The sequence below is a fragment of the Gavia stellata genome, chromosome 1, assembly GCF_030936135.1.
Source record: "Gavia stellata isolate bGavSte3 chromosome 1, bGavSte3.hap2, whole genome shotgun sequence".
In the NCBI taxonomy this organism is placed as follows: Eukaryota; Metazoa; Chordata; class Aves; order Gaviiformes; family Gaviidae; genus Gavia; species Gavia stellata.
Window position 1 is genome coordinate 132,877,802 of NC_082594.1, and position 19,816 is coordinate 132,897,617.

Sequence of the window (19,816 nt, forward strand, 5' to 3'; positions counted from 1 at the left end):
AATAACTTAAAAACCAGGAAGAGGTGGAGCTTTGGGCGGTGCTGGGGACCTGTTCTGCTGTAGCTGGACTTGTCTGAATGATCTTGTGTAGCATGCAACGCTAGAAACCGATATTAATATAATTTATACGTAAAGTACCTTTCCTGGAGGCTTCCTCTCTAGACTGACAGATCTGCTGTACGATCTGTTAATGGACATTTATCCTGTAACATTCCAGAAGCCTTCAGTATGCCAACTGTAATTATTTTTCCTGTCGTGGTAAATTTAGGGTTGTGCTTGAAGATTTCCAGAGCCAGCTAGGATGAGAAGCAAACTGGGATATGATTTTTTCTCACTCCGATTGTACGATTCACTGCTGACCTGATATCACAGCATCACAGAATGGTTGAAGTTGGAAGCGACCTCTGGAGCTCGTCTTGTCCATACCCCTGCTCAAGCAGAGCCATATCATCATTGTTCCTTCCAAGAGAGATCCAGGAATTCCCATACCTTCCGACTGTACACATTTGTGAAGTGCCCAACCATCAGTGCTTCAGTACTACAGAAAAACTCCTCTCACCTATTATTCTCCCTTTTCTACAGCGTGTCCAGTGTTTTATTCTTTTTCTTAATTGGAATGAATCTGTGTCCATGTTCAATTAAACAGGCAAGTTTTTGAGCAAGCCAGTGTCAGAAAATAACAAGGTGAACAGGACTCTTGTCACAGAAAACACTACCCATGGGTAGAAAACTTTACCCATGTCTTAAAGGCTTAGGTAAGGAGAGAGCTCGGAGCTTTTCCACAAGCCTTAGTGGTTCTGTGTTCTGCAGCTGCCAACAATGGCAGTAGCTTCTAGGTCCTTGTTGTCATCTGACTGGCAAAAAACACCTTACACTTTTCCAACAAGAAGGCTTGCTGGAGTAATGATGCTGTCTACTCAGTGCTGTAAGTTTATTAGTTATCTATCACTGTTGATAGGTTTGGATGTTCAGGTATCATTGTCTTCCTGTAGGTCATCACATAATCATTTGGCCACCAAAACTCCTTTTTTTCCTTCTTCAGGGATGAAATCATCCCAGTATTTTACCAGGTGACCAGAGGTTGCCAAGTTAATTCAAAGTTTTATTTTCAGTTGTCTTGAAGAGAATGGGCTAATGAACCCATTTTGAATCCTGTAAAGATCTTTTAGTGTTCTCTGGCTTCCTATGCTCCTGTTACTAAAAGAACTGATGAAACATACCAGGTCCCACAGGCAAGACGTCTTTTACTTTTGTCTGATTTGTTCCTCTTTGGTGCAATTGCTGCTACTGAATAGTGAAAATAATTCTATTTCATCTAAAGGAACCCAAGCGGCTAAAAACATGGCCAATGTCTTAATAGCTTTATAACTTCTCAGGCAAACTGTCAGCACTCCTTGTGTATTCTTAGTCTTTCCCCTTAGCCGCATGGAAGATATTTAATTGCTTTTACAGAGATCTGTTTGAAATCCAGAACTTCCTTTCAGACTGCCTTAAATGTTACAGAAACTGCTTCTATGCCTGAACAAATTTGTATCTATACATAGGTCATCTCAGCTCCAGGGTTTCTTGTCACTGCTGAGTTGCAATCTTCAGTATTAACCATAAAGCCTTTTGATGGTTCATCTCTAACTTCAGGACAGCCAATGATAAATGCTGTTGTACGTTGAAGGACTCTTGAGTCTGCCTTCTGTTACCTATGTGTTTTTACAGAGAAAGAAAATCACAGAGTGGAAAAAAAAAAAGTCATAACGAGGAAATTATACTTTTGTTCATACATACAATTACTCAGATCTCAGTTTAAAACCCAGGCTTACATTCAGGATCAAGCTAGGCAGCCAGAGTAGCTTTGACAAAAATTCAATTATTTTAAGACCTCCACTAATTCTGGTGCCTGTTTGCCTGTGAAGCTTGCACCCCTTTGTGCAGCTCTGCCCGGTTATGCCGGCTGCAGAGCTGATAGCGGTCTCCAAAGCAACTGATATCCCAATGTGTCAGACCTGCTGGGGTCTGGCTCAGAAGCCTCATTAAAAGGCATCCTGTTTTCTGGTCTTTGCAGCTCAGCGTTGCTTTTGGCTGCAGCTAACCTCAGGCTTTGGCTCCTATTCCTTTGTTCTGCCTTCTAGTCCTTACTTTTGTTGGCATCGTGCTGTCTTTTTCCTTAACAGCCTGTCTTGGGCATCCGCCCTAGCATATGACTTCTTTGGTTTATGGACTTTGATTCTAGACTTCAGCTGGCCATTGAGCATGCTCTTGTTTTGCTCCTTGAATATGTTTATTCCTCAGCTGCTCTGTCTTTCTGCCCTTGGTCACAATGACTACTGCACCTGATTCTTGTTCACATCCCAAAAAATCTATTAGTATCCTGAAAGTCGTGGTCAGGAGAAATGAACTGTCCTCTCAGCCTTTGTGACTTCCTTTGATCTCAGCTCTGCTTCCCATGTACAGGTAAGTTCAGTCACTACCACTGACTTGTGTGACAGATCATGCTGGACTTCTGTGATTGGAACACTGCAGCTAGAGGCCACGTTATTCTGTTCGCCTATTTGCTCCTCTTTACTTATACCTCATCTTTTTCAGGACCCACTTGTTCGGTCTGCTTCAGCAGAAGGTAGACTATGGTAGCACCAGAAGCCGTGAAACTTTTTCCCCATAGGTCAGTAGCAGGGCAGTTCTGGGTGTTGTTTTTTTTCTATCTCAAAGAGGAAGTGAGGACACTGATATCTCTAATACTTAAAGAAGTTCAATAGCTTCATCTTCACATCCAGGTTCAGGGTAGTGACTGTAGTCTTAGTTATTCTTTTTTTTTTTTTTTTTTTTCCAAAGAGGGGACTGGTTTATGTCTGTTGACTTCAAGACGCCTACGTCCACATATAGATATCAGAGATTTTCACTAGATGTATCTTTGTTTCACAGTGAATCAGAACTATTACTAACATAAAAAAATGTTTAGATTTTTTTCCACAGCAAAAGACAATCTCACCACTGTGTTTGGAGAGGTTGCAATCCACCAGAGACAGAACAGACCTGTATTTTCTAGGCAAAAGGCTGAGGAAGGAACCGCCAGACTAGCAACTCTTTTTGATGAAATTACACACTTTGCTGCCATTGAGTCATTATTAATTAATTAATTGAGTATTCCTTTCACAGAACACATTCCAGATCATGCAAGTTCTGACTGTACAACTGGACACTTAACTTACTGTCCCAGTGCATAACACTTTTGTGTCATGCACAAGGACGCATTTATACAGTGCTTCCTGTGATGCTTCCTCTGAGTCTTGCAATCCTGGTTACTGACTTCATGCTCCCTGGCCATCTTCTCAGGTTGCAAGTGACCCTGTCTTTGAATTGAGATGACTGCTATTCTGGTGGTAGAACAGTCCATTCATTATTTGCAGGGGAATGGTGTTTTATCTCTCTCCTCTATTTAATTTGACCATGACAAACGCTTTGCGTTTAGGCTGAGGAGATCACTTCTACAACCAAATAGTGTAAAACTGGTGTACATCAGAACAGAATCTGTACACACTAAAATGTATGCAGAGTATGCTGATTATATCTTACAAGTAAGCTGGTGATGGGCAACCCTATCATTAGAAAATACATCAACAAACAAGATAGCAGTTGGTACTTCTTCTCTGTGAAACAATTGACAAGTGGAATTTGGGAATCAAGCTCCCCATTAAACTGTGTGCATTTCATCTCCTGGGAGCGTTTGACTCTCAGTGAGTGGCCAGAGCTGCTTCTTCCTACAGAACCACAAGTGGGATATCCAGCTGGATGTCTTGAGGTACCCAAGATTTGTCTATGAAACATACCAAAAGAAAGCCTTGATTTTTAATTTTTTTAATTTTCTTTTTCTGTTGCCTAAACTGTTCTGCACTTAAGATCTCTGTGGATACATTGCTGATTCCACAGCAGATTGCTGTAGGACTTTGTCCTGATTTTCATGGTCCCAAGGCATAAGGAGGCACTGATAATTCTGCCTGCTGTAGGGTAGCTGGGATGATTTTGGTTTTTGGGATTCTTTGTTTTGTTTTATTTATTATTATTTTGCTTTGCTGAGAGAGTCTTATCCCAATTTCCATCACTGCTAGCTCAGAAGTACCATACCAATCTCACTATATTCTCCTGTGTTGGAGGCTAAATACTGGAATGTACTACTGCCCCTTTCAACAGAAACTCTCATTAGCAACAAGAGATTAAGATATTAATCTAATCAAATCTAATCCAAAGAGAATTGGATCCCCTGCATGACATTCTCATTGATCTCTCTGTCCTGCTTATACCTCAAACCCAATAATTTTGGACTGTTTGCTGAAAGCATGAGTTCAGTCTCAGCTCTTTGTTTGGTCAGAGATTATGTAGCAGCCAGCTCTAAAAACTGGCCATAAAGTGGTTTTCTACTGGGAAGATGGGAGCGATCTAAGCATTTCTGGGTGATTCCACCTCTATAGTATTCTCATTGTGCCAGAGGTTTCTGTTCACATCCGTTGTCAAAAAGCTTTAATCTTTTGAGGTTAGAGGTTATATATATTGATATGTATCTTATATTTGTATATATATTTTATATATATATGAAATATATATTTATATACCCAGGCCATTGGAACATGGCTGTATACCCAGGAGAAATGTGTGGTCATAGCCACTTCTATATAGAGCCTGAGAAAATGTTCATCGTTATGAACGTTACGGTTCATTGTTTGACTGAATGACTCTCTCTGTTCGAGGCACACTCCACTAAAGCTCAAGGAGTGTTAGTGGCACTGCTGAGAACGGTGTTCATCTGCAGAGTAGTTACCTGGAGCTCTGACTGCATCCTCCCTGAGATGTGAGTGCTCTCAGAGATCAACCATTTGGTATAATGATCCTGCCATTACTGTTTGTATCAAAAATTCCCATGACCACATCCAGTTGAATGTGCTGGAGACCACTACTTAGTCATACAGAGTCTGAATGGATACAGGGAGAGTCCATGGAAGATACGCATTTATTTACAAGAAACTGCATTTCTTCAAAATGTGTTGCTGAGTGTTCTCATCCTATTCCTCTTCAGGAGCCCTTCTGATCATGGACAGCTGAGGAGGAACTGAACTGGCAGTGCATGACTGATCACCAAGGGGGCTGGGAGACAGCATATGCGTGTCTCAAGCATGCCGTTGCTAGTTAAAGAAAAAATTATCTAATCTTGAGTGACAGGCTGTATGCAAAAAGTCTGGTAAACTTCTCTGGGAATGTTGGGAATAATGCATTTTGGCTTCCTGTTTTCAGGAGCACCAGAACTTTTACTCCAGTGACATGTCCTTGGGCTACCTGGTACTTTCTGTGAAGTATGAACAGATCGAGAAACAGGAAAATCTGCGCCTGTTGTTGAGGTAACAGCACCTGTTGTTGAAGTGTATGTTACTGTGCTGTCTCTCTCATCTTACCTTGGTCTTCCTCTGCATAGATATGGGTATGAATCTCATGTCTTTCTCCTGGAGATGAATGCAAAGGAACCTTTGAGCCTTCTTTTCTTGCCTTCCCCTCTGAGTTTCTCTCAGCAGTTTCCTTCAGGAAGCTGAAGTGATGTTTGCAGGTGCATCTTTATAGTTCCTGTGTGAAAAACATCTGTTCTTCCCTCAAAAAGAAAGTTTTTCTGTTTATTCTGTTTACTTAGAGACATGTGAGTACTCTCTAGGAGAATATGGATTCCCTGATGGAGGGCAGCCTAGCCCAGGCCTGTCTTTGGACTTTGTACTTGAGACTAAGGCTCCCTTGAAGGTGAGCTAGAACATTCCTTAGCTTCCCAGGACAGCCTATGAAGTGCCATAACCTTTAGGGCTTCCACTGAGAGCCATCACCCAGAGAGAGCTGCTGAATGAACTAGAGGAAGAACAGAGATGGATCTTGCATAGGTGAGAGGCACGCTGCAGAAAAGCTTTTACCACACTATGGCCTGGGTGCACTTCCAGCAGGCAATATGCTACTGGAACCAGCTGCCATACGGTTGCTGCTGACAAGGACTCATCCAGGACTGAGGGAAAGTGCTGGTTGCATAGGAGTCAGCTACAAGAGAATCACTGGTGGTTTTCCTCCATTGTATACAGAGAACACTTCAGAGTGCCAGGCAGAGTGATAATCTGGGGGCGGGGGGGGGCGGAGAGAAAGAGCCTATTTGTGAGCTGTGCCAGGGAATGTTTGTCTGTGCCCAGAAACCTTCCTACATGGAAGAGACCAGTGAAGAACAAAAGGGTAGTAATTCCTCTATTAAGATATTGTATTGTATGCAGCACCTTTTGCTCAATAGCTTGTTTATAATGGTTTGAAGAGAACTCTGACAGCCCAGTATTTCTTCTGCCCTAAAAAGACATCTCTCCTTTAATATATGTACTTAGAGAAAGGAAGCTTTTCCCCATCAGCTTTCTGGAACAATGCTACAGCAATTTCTGCCTCCTATACTTTGCACAGATCTGCTTTCCTAGGCTGTCTCTAACAGACCTTTTAACTGTCTTTCAAACCCTCATTGTATGATCTTATGAATCCATTATAATACTGTGTCCATGAATTGTGTTTCAACATTTAGATTTCTGTGAAAGAAAATGGAGGGGGATGGGGGTGGGGGGGAAGCAAAATACTTCTTCAAGCAAGAAAAGAATGGAAAGGAGCAAGAGACTAAGCATCCCTGTTTTGTCTTCCTCTGCTCCCCACAACAAGTGATGAGCAATAGGAAGTGTAAATACCTCCCTTTTCCAGTGATTTTATGCACCAGGCTTAAAATTAATCCTCTGGAATTAACTGCTTTAAGGATAATCTGAAGGAATGGCTACTCTTTCTTTAAAGAGCCAGTGTTGCTTATGTCTCCCTTTCGCCTTTGCTCTAATGCCTTTTTTTGTTTTGTGTCAGGACTCGGACTGGCACCAAACATGACCTGATCCCCATTTCCTGTCTGAATGAGTTTCCTAATGCTGTCCAGATGGCGAAGGTGAGATTCGTGCTTGCCTGTTCGCTCTTACAGCCTCATTCTTCAAGTTATTTTCACCTCTGTCCTCCCATTTCCCTCTTTTCTACTATTCCTCAATAGTATTGTCATATACTTCCCTTTCAGGCTTCCATTTAGCTTCTCTTCTTTCTCTTCTAATTTTACCTCATAATTTTACCATAATTTTTGCCTGAAGGGACTCCTGTCAGATAGTTAGAAACAGTGCCTACACTGTCATTTCCGCAGCAAGCTAGGGCACATGATAATCACAATTCTGTCTCCCTCTCTCTCTTGCTCAACAGCTACTGTGTGAGGATGTGAATGTTGAACGCTTCTTTCCTGTCCTCTACCCCAAGGTATAATGTTCTGTTATGTCTGTATGTCCCTTTTCCATCAAGGTCTGGCTAATGATGTCCAGCTGATAATTTGTATTTTCATTACCTCAGGCTTCGCAGCTTATTGTTGCATTTGATGAACACGTCATAAGCAATAACTTCAAATTTGGGGTCATCTACCAGAAACCTGGACAGGTAAGCTCCCTTAGATACTTCAGGCAAAACACAAAGAGTCAGTTCTCTTAGCTTAAATGTAGTAACAAGGTCTGTACTGTCCTATGAAAAATGCGGATGCCGTAAAGAGAAAGGATAGAAGCTTGCCTTATGTTGATCGATTTGTTCATGCACGTCCTCAAAGCTGGCTGAACCATGTCTAGAAATTGCTGCCTGTTCTTTGTACTGCTTGTGCTCCTTATGACTTCTTCTTTCCTTTTGAAGACGACCGAAGAAGAAGTCTTCAGTAACACAGAAGAGAGTCTAGGTTTCCTGGAGTTCCTGGATTTCCTTGGTGACAAGATTCAGCTGCAGGATTTCCGTGGGTGTGTACCCAGCGCAGATGGAAAGCTAGATTGAGTTAGGGAACGCTGCGTGTACCTCTGTCAGAGCCCTGCTTTCAGAAAAGTGCTGTGTCCTCTGAATCCCAGTGCAGGTGGAGAAGCCCAGAATGCTTGTGCCAACCATCCTGTTTGGGAACCAGTTGGAGCTTAGGTCTCTGCTGGTATTTTCATTTAAAGGTCTCCTGGTATCTCGATCTGACCCACAGTATCAGTAAAGAATAATTTCATTTGGCTGTGTGAATGTAAGTTTGATTTACAATGGTAGGGGTCAGTATTGTTTTAGTCTCTCTCTGTGGGGCCGCCTGTCCTTTCTGTAGTTCTAAAATGTGGACTGTGTTTCTCAGAAGAATGCCAAAGAAAGTAGCTCCTTTGAGGATCCCTGGTTTAGCTTCATAGCTTTTAGCAAGCAGGCGTGTTCATCAGCAGAAACATTGTGCAGCTTCAGTCAGTGCATTTGTTTTGGGAAGGTTTGGTGCCCCACTATCACTGATTTCTTAAAAATCACCTTTGATAATGATGTACCAAGCTACTGTTATTGATGTCTTCTTTCTTCTCTCCACTTTCTCATCTCTGTCTTGCCTGACCTATGGCATGGTATGGATTTGCTCAGGTTCCGAGGAGGCTTGGATGTCACTAGAGGTCAAACGGGCACTGAGTCAGTCTATACAAATTTCCGGGGCAAGGAGATCATGTTTCATGTGTCTACAAAGCTGCCCTTCACAGAGGGAGATTCCCAGCAGGTATCGGAAGGAGAACTAAGGAATTCAACAGCGTGGCTAAGAGGGGAGGGGTATTTGATGAGGGGCTAGTTAGAGGGGAGAATGCCTAACCACATAATGTTGGGAATTATGGCTGGAGTAGTGGTAAAAGTAGTGGTGAGGGGTTTAGTTGAACAGAGGGGTTGGAGATGCTAGACAGACTGGTGTTTGAGGCCCCATCGTAATGTTCTACTCTTTTTCACCTGCCTTCTCGCTTTATTTTTTTTTCCTCTCCAGCTTCAGCGGAAGCGTCACATTGGGAATGACATTGTAGCCATCATCTTCCAGGACGAAAGCACACCTTTTGTCCCCGATATGATTGCTTCTAATTTCCTACATGCTTATGTGGTAGTTCAGCTCACTCATGGCACCACTGGGGACACTCTCTACAAGGTAAACAGAGCCAATAGATTCCTCTGTGCTGATTTACTGATATTGATCCTTGAAGTGGAAACCTGTTCTTGGGCCTTTGGCGGAGGTACAGGCTCAGCCAGCTGTCATCATAACAGCTTTACTTGCTCTGTTAGTAAACTTGATCAACATTTTCAGTGAAAGGCAATAATTAGATCTATTACCAGTAAACCTAGAAATCCATAGCTGCCATCAGCTCTCCTTCCTCTTCACCCACTCTTTGATCTCTGACCGGGAGTCTCCTTCCTGCTATGTTGTTCTCTATTCTATAGGTTTGCAGAGGTCCTCTCTGTTTGGTGTGATTGCTACTATTTAGCAATCTGTGTTCATGTTTGAGTATCCAGATTTGATAAAGATATTGATAAGCTGGACGGGGCTAGGAGGTGAGTATGAGAATGATTAAAATTCTGGAACACAAGCATTTTACTGAAAGGAGTCCAGGACTGCTCACTGCCTCTACCTAGCAAACAGAAGGCTAAAGAATAATTTGATCAATTTGTTAAGTATCTACACGTGAAACTAGACTGTACTTGTATGTTTTTCTAAGTAGCTGATGAACTTCTGAAGCTTAAAGCTTGGAAATTGAAGCAGGATGAATTCAGATAAAAAAATGTTTGTTTACATCAAGGAGCATGAAGAGCAATTGATGCCATTTTGGGGGATGTCTTGCTTGCATTATATAAGCCAGGTAAAACTCATTCACCTGACTGGCAGTCATGTCTGCATTGCTCATGCTGCAGAGCACAGTGCTGAGAACATGCACTGCCTGAGAATGCAGGTCAGATACAGCTGGTTGACCTAATCTGTGGAGTCCAAACCAGCTACATCTGCTTTGAGGGATCCCAGAACTGATGCCCATCTCACAGGCAAGTGCTACCTTTTAGGGCCCTGCAGTTGAAAGAAGCCCTGCTAGAACATGAATTTCCTATCTGCAGCCTTTGGACACAGCTCTTTCTCTGTCACATGACTGTGTATGGATGCCTATATAACTTTATGTTCAACTTTCAGTCATGCTGAGAGAGCAGAAAATATATAGAAGCTTGCATTCTGTGATGGATTTTCTATTGTAGAAACATTTTAATCAAAGTGCTATGTCTTGTATTATGTAGGAATTCTGATTTGGTGATGATGAGTCCTTATGCCTTGGAGGTCTACAAGAACACCAAGAATATCAAAATTAGGACAGGATCCCCATCTCCTTTCCCACCAAAGAGGGTGCTGGGGGTGGAACAACCACCTTCCATTGTTCCCTATGCTATGGGCGGCCAGGTCTGTAGTGACACGATAGCCTCATGTTGATCAGGGGCATGGGGTTCCAGTTCTCCTCTCGCTGTCTGTTTTGCAGAGCACAGAAATTCACTGGATTTTTTTAATGACAAGAGAAGGAGCTGGGGAAGCTTGCCATTTGTCTTGTCTCTTCGTACTATCGTTTTCATCTTTGCCTGTCTGCAATGCCATTGTTTTTGTCAGTGTAGTAGGGTTGCCTGTATCATTTCATGAAAAAGAAATAGTCCCACTCAGGACCCCAGAGTTTTCTGCAAAGGCTTTTCCAAAGGGGTTTTAACTCATCCTGCCTTGAGAGCATTCTAGTACCTAAGAGACTGTAGTTTGGGAAGATTTTTTTTCCATCCATTGTTCCATTTACTTAAGCTTTAGTGTCCAGTGGTTAAATTAGAATATTAATGGCATTTATTTCTTTGAATCAATTTTTGCAATCAGAAAATTAAAAATGCAAAGCAAGATTTTAACTGGTAGATCTCTACTGGGAGGGAGAGGGAGGCCTTGTAATTAGGGGAGCTGGCCTGCCATGTGAGAAATCTGAAATAAATTGAGGGCCCCTTTCCTTCTTCTTGTTACACTCATGCCTCTCATTTGCTCTGTGACATTTACACTGAAGTGTTATTTTGAGGCAGTTGCTGTTAAGTTGTTCTGACATTGGTCTCTGTTGTATGAAATGGCAAATAATGGTATTGTTCCATCTCAAACATAACAAAAAATAACTGTGAAATATTCTTAAGTGCTGTAGGTATCTGGTAAGATAGCTGCATATAATTATAGGTAAGCGGTGTGAAGAACCAAGTGACAGTGTGTAAAAACTGGACTGCATTACAGTTACTATTTTTGGCATTGGTGTGTCAGGTAGGAGCATGTTAAAAAAAAAAAAAAAGCATGGATTTCCTTAACTCTTACTGGGAAAGTGCTTTTGTATGTTTACCACATGTGACTCAGACAGGTGGTGTCACTGAGATACTCCCCTCAGCGTGCAGTGTATCTCCACTGAGGATTCTCTGTCAAAAAGAATAGGTCAGTGCAACCATATTGACAAAGGTTCTTCTAGTGGAGGTATATCTTGCAGGCTGAATAGAAGCATCTTATTTTTTTGTTCTAAATACACTGGTTGTTACTATTAAAAATACTTATTAAAAATATTTTTTTTAAAAAGCAGTCGGTTCAATTGGGTTTTGTTGCTTTTGCTGTGTGCACACCTAGCTCACTGAATTTCTGGGAGATAAATCAGCACATCCATTCACTGAGTTCAGAAACAGGTGGATGCATGGGACAGCATATTAGATCTCTTTTGGATATGTAAATGATTCAGGAGGGATCAGATGTACCATAGTAGTTTGAAAGCTTTGATAGTCTCACTTGTGTTATGGTACTTATTTTTTTCCCCTTATATTGTTTCAGGTTTCGGTTACAGCTCGAGATGATGTCCCCTTCTTTGGACCCCCTCTGCCAAATCCAGCCATATTTAGAAAGGTTTGTTTCTCTGGTCCAGTTAGATGGCAGGGGGATATGGTACACACTCTTGTGTGCTGAGTCAGTATTGACAGTCTGGCTAGATGACTTTGGAGGTCTAAAGAGTAGTAAGACAGAGCTTTTCTCGTGGTATTTTTATTACTGTTTTAATCTCCATTCTAGTCTTCATCTTGTCTTGTAGAGTGCAGAGTTCCGTGAATTCCTCCTGGTCAAGCTCATCAATGCCGAGTACAGCTGCTATCGAGCTGAGAAATTTGCTAAATTAGAGGTAGGTCTATTACCTGGTTGCTTCCATTAAAAATTATAAAACAATATAGTTTTATAATTGACAGACTAAGAAAATACAGTATAATTTTCTACTTCTAATTTTGTGTTGCTTAAAAAAGGAAGATGAAATGTTATGATACTCAACTATGTGATGCTTCCTTTGTATTTCACAGCAGGCGTGATAGAATATGAACAGGTACATTCTAATGTAAAGGAAGTAAGAATGGGAATATAGAATCATAGAATCGTTAGGTTGGAAAAAACCTTTAAGATCAAGTTTGACCGTAAACCTCACACTGCCAAGTCCACCACTAAACCATGTCCCTTTGTGCCTCATCCATATGCCTTTTAAATACCTCCAGGGATGGTGACTCAACCGCCTCCCTGGGCAGCCTGTTCCAATATCTGACAAACCTTTCAGTGAAGAATTTTTTCCTAATATCCAATCTAAACCTCCCCTGGCACAACTTGCGGCCATTTCCTCTTGTCCTATCACTTGTCACTTGGGAGAAGAGACCAGCATCCACCTCTCTACAACCTCCTTTCAGGTAGCTGCAGAGAGCGATAAGGTCTCCCCTCAGCCTCCTCTTCTCCAGACTGAACACCCCCAGTTCCCTCAGCTGCTCCTCATAAGACTTGTGCTCCAGACCCCTCACCAGCTTTGTTGCCCTTCTCTGGACATGCTCCAGCACCTCAATGTCCTTCTTGTAGTGAGGGGCCCAAAACTGAACACAGCATTCGAGGTGCAGCCTCACCAGCGCCGAGTACAGGGGGACAATCACTTCCTTAGTCCTGCTGGTCACACTATTTCTGATACAAGCCAGGATGCCGTTGGCCTTCTTGGCCGCCTTGCACACTGCCGGCTGTTGATCAACACCTCCAGGTCCTTTTCCGCTGGGCAGCTTTCCAGCCACTCGTCCCCAAGCCTGTAGCATTGCATGGGGATGTTGTGGCCCAGGTGTAGGACCCGACACTTGGCCTTGTTGAACCTCATACAATTGGCCTCGGCCCATCTATCCAGCCTGTCCACATCCCTCTGAAGCACCTTCCTACCCTCGAGCAGATCAACACTCCTGCCCAACTTGGTGTCATCTGCAAACTTACTGAGGGTGCGCTTGATCCCCTCGTCCAGATCATTCATAAAGATATTAAACAAGACTGGCCCCAGTACAGAGCCCTGGGGAGCTCCACTTGTGACCGGCCGCCAACTGGATTTAACTCCCTTCACCACAACTCTTTGGGCCTGGCCATTCAGCCAGTTTTTTTACCCATTATATGTATATGATGTATACATTTTCCTGGAGGGAAATCTGTATTAGCTGAAACTCAGCATTGCGCTACAGGATGCGTACTGATATGACTGATTTTGGTTCAAGGTACCAAAATTCTGTTCCAGACTCTGCTGCTTGCCTGATCTAGAAAAAACTGCCCTCAATCCATGCCTCTGTTTCATCACCTTGCTTTAGAAAGAGTTTAAAAGGACTGGCTATTACTGTAATATATTCCGTAACTATACAGCTAAAACCACTTCATACTGTTTAAATTAATTTTCATGGTGATTTTTTTTTTAAGGGGGGATGTGAGACATTGCAAAAATGGGGGGGGAGGGGGAGAAATCTCTCCACTCCCAATAATAGCTGTGTTTTCATTCCCGATGCAGGAAAGAACCCGGAGTGCCCTCTTGGAGAGCCTTTTTGAGGAGCTGCAGCTTCGCAGCCGCAGTATGATGGGATTACCCGTGGGGGAGGATGACAAGATAGAGAACGGCAGCGGGGGCTTCCTCGAGAATTTCAAGGTGAGCCATAGTGGATTGATTCCTTACCCAGTTGCTCACACTTTTCTCAAACTCATTGTGTGCCCTTCCAAGGAATATTGATCCTGATCGTCAGCTATGCTTGGGGTGAGACAGAAAAAAAGTCTTTCCATTCAGCAGCCTTTCTTTAGAGCATCTTCAACTGTGCTTTACCATCTGTCTCAAGAAAAGACATTTTTCCCCTTCCTGTGCTCCTTTCTACAGAGCTACAGCCTGGTCCAGGGTGGAATTCCATACTGTCCCTGAGAAGTCAAACTCTTTATGCTTTGTGCTGGTGTCCAGTGTCAGATGGGGTTTCACTCCATGACTGACAGAAAAAGGAGTGAGTGTTTGCAAGAGGAATTGTAATAGCTAGTAGCAAGCAGCTTTCAGTTCCTACAGCAGATCTCTTCCAATTCATTTTCATTATAACTGAAAGAGTTGCGAGAGCCACTGCAAGAAGAGTTTCTAACATATCTGTGAGTGTGCTGTCTAGAAAAACTGTGATGCTTTACTTACCCTCTAAAAGCCAGAGTTAATTTACCTTTGTTCAGTGTAGATGACACTTTTTTCCTTTTTTTTAATAAATCAGCATCAGGTGAGAGAACTTACTTTTAAAAGTGATCAAGATGATATGAGAAAGCAAAGTTTTTGTATGAACAGGCAAACTGAGTTCTGAGCTGATTATATAGAGAGAATCTTTTATCACTTTCCTATCTCCCACTTCCGTGGGAAGTGCCTCACCACTTCTTTTTTATAATAAGCTGTATGTCTGGACAGAGAGACATATTATAAATAGCATTTCTTCAGATGACCTCCACCTTCTTTGTATGGTGGGCTGATTAGAGTTGTTAAGGGCTGTGAAACTAATCTGTTCACGTATCGGTTTGGTAGCTATATGGGTAGCTTTGGTCAGAGCTGGGATGCTTTGGTGAGGTGTATTTTTATGTACAATCAGTCTACCCTTCCTTTGCTGCTAACCAGGAATTTCATACCCATCCGTGTCTTACACTAATTATCCCAAAATGTCATTTTCTGACTTCTAGCAGGTGCTGTGATTTGCATGTCATGTACACAGATCACCTTTGGAAAAGGCTGAGTAGACTCAGAAAATGGCTTTGTCAAATGCTGCAGATTTTGATATAGCTGCTTTCCCCTTGGAACCAGCACTCAAGTTCATGCAAGACGGAACCTTACAGTCTTGAACAGGAGTTTGATTTTGTGTTTTGTAGCCTGTACTGGGCAGGACTGCTCTAGATGATGCTGTCTTATCCAGTATGCTGGGGTACTGGTAGGGAATCTCTATTGCAACAGGATAAGGGAGGTCAAAGTAGAGAATATACTTGAGGAAGAGTTCTTCCCTGCAGTAAGCTCCATGAATCGGCTTAGGACCAATCCTAAGATGCTGCCTTCTAGGAGTTAGGATTTCTGTGGTTCTGGTGTTGGTCTGTCACAACTTTCCACCCAATCTGTGGTGCTTTTCATGCTGCCCTACTGTGTGCATGTCTATATGTGTATCTCTGTTTGTCTGTTCCCCTGCCTCCCTTCTGTTCAGCGGGTAATCAGAGGCCGCAGCCAGAGCCTGGATACCATGGGGATATCTATGAGAAAGCAGCAGCCAGCCACCCTGCCCAGCCGCACAACTACAGCTGGCCTTGCCCTCAGCCAGAGTGTCGCCGAGGGCCCTAAGGCCATTGCTGCGGTAAGGTATTCGGGTGGGCTGTAAGAAGAAACCCGGCATACCTTTGTGACCCACCCATACATTTTATTTCTCTTTCCCCATTAGTTTGTCCTCTTGTCCTTCTGTCAATCTCTTTTTGTTGTATCATCCCATTTCATCAGTGGTGACAGCATGTGTTGCAGTCTGTTTTGTCTGTGTCTATCTCTAGCCCCAGTTCATCTGTAAACTAGAGCTGAGATTGATACAGACTGGGAGAAGAAAGCCAAGCATGATTCTACATTAGACATCTATCTCTGCTATCCTGGATTAGATGCTGTACGTTGCCGTACCTTAAAAAAAAATGCACGCACTGTTGTTTGACCAGAATGGTACTATATTGTCATATGGCAGGAGCTGAGAACATAAGGACATTAGATCTGTTCCATTTTCTTCAATTTCACTAATCAGATTATTTTCTGTAATATAAACAGGTGCACAATGTTTATTCAAGGTGCTGTTTTGCTGTAAATAGAATTTGCATGTTGGGAACAAACAGCAGAATTAATAAACTCTAGGGTGAGAAAAAGAGTGAATATTTCTAGTCACTATCAAAGTCTTTCTTATTTGATAGGGATACTAAACATACGTGATCAGTGTGAGCATAATAATAAATCCATGACAAATGTTTCCAGAAAAGGATCCAGGTTTCTGATATTGGATATATGGTTACCTTGGCCAAAGTGCATCCAGCTGACTGTGGTCTCTGCACTAGTGATGTCAATACAGGCAAACTACAGAAAACCATCTCTGAGTGAGCCAAGAAGGTGCCTTTCAGTGTGGAAGTTTCTTGGTGACAGTTTACTCAGCTGTATGCATTCTTTACGTCAGCACAACAAAGTCACAGAATAGTAATGACTTGGGTTTGCTGCCTCCTTCTTTCCTTTAACTTCTAGTTTTCTCTACCTTTCTGATTCTGCCTCTCTTTCTTTCTCTCATCATATGGGGATACCTCCCTTCCTGAGCCTCTTTCTGTGTATACTGGCTGTGCATCTTGTTCTGCCTTTGTTTCTGTGTCTGTCTCTGTCTCACACCACCTTTGTAAGCCCTAGCTTCTCTTTCTCACTGACAGAAAGTACTCCTCCTTGTACCGGTGGAGCTGGGCCACGCTATTGTATTGCAGAGGGAAGGAGAGTATCTGGATCCACATCACAAACTCCCTCTCCCATGCTTCCTGTTCTCCACAGTTTTTCCCGTCTTGTTCCCCTCCCTCCTTTCTGTGACACTTTCCTTTTTTCTAGTCTTTTGCCTTGCCTGGTAGGAGCCCATCACGTACTCGAGCCAGCCGCTTCCATGGGCGACGGAGTAGTGCCATTGGCATTGAGAACATACAGGAGGAAAAGAGGTATGAGCCATGGGAAGATGAGACAGAGATCAAAAAACAGGAGGAGATGAGAAAAGGACAGAAAGGGCATCGGCAGGAATGAGACCTGAAATGGAAATGGTTGGGATGGGAAGAAAAGCCTGATTATCGGCTAATGGAGAAATGGACAAATGACAGAAACAAACAAAATAGAAATGGGGGAAGAAGGGAGGAGATGGGTGGAGGAACATAGTAAGATCGCTCTTAAACATTGTACATTATCATCCAGGACTCTTGGTTCTCCTGTTCTGTATTCACCACTCTTACTAAGTGTCAGATGAAAGGCTTTTACTTGGGACTGGGGAATTGGGAGTTTGATTTTTTGTTTATCTTCATGTTAAAAAGTTAAAATAGAAAAAACTTCTGATATATTTTAAAAAAGGATTTTTTTTAAAAAAAGCTTTCAGTCAAAACAACTAGCGTTTAAGTTAGATGGTCTGAGAAATAATTATAATTAAGGGTAACACACAGGTTCAAGGAGTGATTTGGCATATTTGACAGAATTCAAAAGTTGTCTAGTGGTCATGAGAGACAGGTTAAATGAACAAATTTTTCTCAAGTCAAGCTGAGACACCTTTCTAAGATTATACAGAGTCTCAAAAGTCACATGAGTGCTCTGCATCTAATATACAGTTTTTCCAGTTGCAAGAATTACAGGAAACAGCTTAAAGACTCAGTGTAAAAGGGGAAAAGCCATCTTTAATGTGGAAACTAGTGATTTCACAATAGGAAGAATTAGTTTTCTCTTCTTTCCAGTTACTCTCTTGGACCTTTCTTTAATGAAGTGCCTATGACCTAATCTGAATAAAAATAGTATAGAACTTTCTTTGAGAAAAATAAAATCTTCTGAGACAACTTCCCTGTAACAGTCTAAGCCAACATGGTAGCCACAGCTCCTCACTACTTTAAATAGTTTTGTACCTTATGCAGCTGTGCCCCTCTATCCATCACTTTGTGTACAACATCCTTCACCATCCCCTTAAAAGATCTGTAAAAACTTTCTACAACAAGGAAGAACCCTGGATTTATTTTTTTTTTCCTGCTCTTTGCTAGGAGGGAATTTGTAAGCTATTGGGTTTATTTAGCTTTCCTTTTGCTTATTTGTAATCTTAGCTATGAGGAACAGTAAGACTTACCTTGTGTTTTGTGAGAGACTTTTTGGGTGATTATTGAAGGTGCAGTTTCGCTAGCAACTGGTCTGCTCTAACAGTTCATTGCTACTGAAAAGCGGCTATCATACTTTCCCTCTCCCAGTGTCTCTTTCAACTACCCAATCCTGCCCCATTCCTTGTGATGGCTGAGATGCTTAGTGGACCTTTCATGGAACTGATTCAGGCCACTAATCTAACAGAAAAAGTATCAACTTTCTTTCATTGGATTAATTGTCTGCCGGGTTCTGCCACGAACTGGCTCATGGAGAAGTCTGATGGGTACCAGGACTGGTGGAAAGTACACTCAGCAAGAGTGGAGGAGGCTGGAGCAGGCTCTCTCTCTGGCAACAGTGAGCTGAACATGCCACGTGTGACTTCACCCTGAACCTATAGTTTAATGATATGCAGACTTTGATGACAGAGCTGACCCAGTCCATCCTGTTTGCTCACATGTCATAGTAGTTTCAGGGTTGTTTTATTTTCAGGACTGTTTTTTGTCAGGATAATTTCCAGTCTCACAAACAGTTGTATTAGCACAAGTGAGGGCATGAGCAAGTGTGATGTGAGGGGTATAGGTAGGATCAACTGACCAGGAGAATAGAGGAGGAACTTTGTGAACTCCATCACTGAAGCCACAAAAAAACCCCAACAAAAATGTGAGTTTTCCAATCCTTAATTAAACATACCCCACTTTTCAGTTACACAGACAGCTTTCTTCAGAGGTATCTTGACAAGTACTAATAGCAATTAAACTATTGTAACCATCCTGAAACAGGGAAATTTGCTGAATCCTTTTTCTTTATGCAATAAATATATAAGCTCTCTAATCAATCCTAAAGCTTCTTAAGACCAATGAAATGGGGAGGGTAGATGAAAAAGTTGAAGAATTAAAGGAGAATACGGAAATTAATTTAGGCTTTTGTATCAATTAAAAAGGAGCTTAAAGTTGGCCATTTCTAATAGATTTCCCTCAACAGGTCACACCTAAGGAATCTGCCCTTTTCAACACAACTGCATTTGCTTCCCTTTCATGTGTATATGAGAGATCCAGCTTTGTATTGTGGCTTGTAAGGATGTGTTAGAATAGATAGTGGTTAACTCTGGTCCTGAGGTATAGTTGGTTTCTCTTTTGTCCCAGCAGAGACACTGCAGAGAGAATACAGAAGGTGCTGGACAGTCCGGGAACTTTCTTTGACCTGAAGTCTGATGGATCATCCAGTCCCAGCTCCCCAGAGTTCCCCATCAGGAAGAGCAAGTGAGTTGAAAATAATTTTAGTATTTGAAAGATACTCACTGTGTCTGGTATTGGCTTAAGTATGGTGCATGTCTTGCTCTGTTGGAGGCTTTACTGAGATTGTCCACATCAGGCATTGCAGCATCTGAAAAGTTAGATGTCTGGCCGTGGCACAGGAATTCAGAGCATGTAAGTAAGGAACTCAGCCTTTTTAAACAGCCAGTGAAGATGGGACCACTTAAAGGTGATTTTGGCTGTATCTTTACTGTAATGTTAGCTTGCATTCAACAGGATACACAAAGCCCTAGCTGTCCAATTATCCATGCTTACTCATGTATATGTTTCCTCTATAGTTTGCTCTGGAGTGATTTTGGAGCTTCATGGAGAAGCTTGGACAAGGGTATGTTGGGCTGTACTCAAGTTCTGCCCCTTTAAGCAGGATTCATGCTGCTGCTCCCAACCAGTGTGAACTAGCCTGTTTTCACTCCTCCCAAACTGTTACAGCAG

The 19,816-nt window shown here is 42.3% G+C and overlaps 1 protein-coding gene across 1 annotated transcript in view; it reads left to right on the plus strand.

Annotated features, from left to right (window-relative positions):
• LOC104259599 (rap1 GTPase-activating protein 1) overlaps positions 1–19,816 on the plus strand; it is a 41,620-nt gene that overhangs the window by 11,328 nt on the left and 10,476 nt on the right. The window contains exons 7-19 of the mRNA XM_059833448.1: positions 5,275–5,378; positions 6,889–6,967; positions 7,267–7,320; positions 7,411–7,494; positions 7,738–7,838; positions 8,467–8,596; positions 8,852–9,007; positions 11,714–11,785; positions 11,967–12,053; positions 13,713–13,847; positions 15,400–15,546; positions 16,803–16,906; positions 19,214–19,330. Coding sequence (XP_059689431.1) covers positions 5,275–5,378; positions 6,889–6,967; positions 7,267–7,320; positions 7,411–7,494; positions 7,738–7,838; positions 8,467–8,596; positions 8,852–9,007; positions 11,714–11,785; positions 11,967–12,053; positions 13,713–13,847; positions 15,400–15,546; positions 16,803–16,906; positions 19,214–19,330 — 1,370 coding nt within the window. The remainder of the gene's footprint in view (positions 1–5,274; positions 5,379–6,888; positions 6,968–7,266; positions 7,321–7,410; positions 7,495–7,737; positions 7,839–8,466; positions 8,597–8,851; positions 9,008–11,713; positions 11,786–11,966; positions 12,054–13,712; positions 13,848–15,399; positions 15,547–16,802; positions 16,907–19,213; positions 19,331–19,816) is intronic.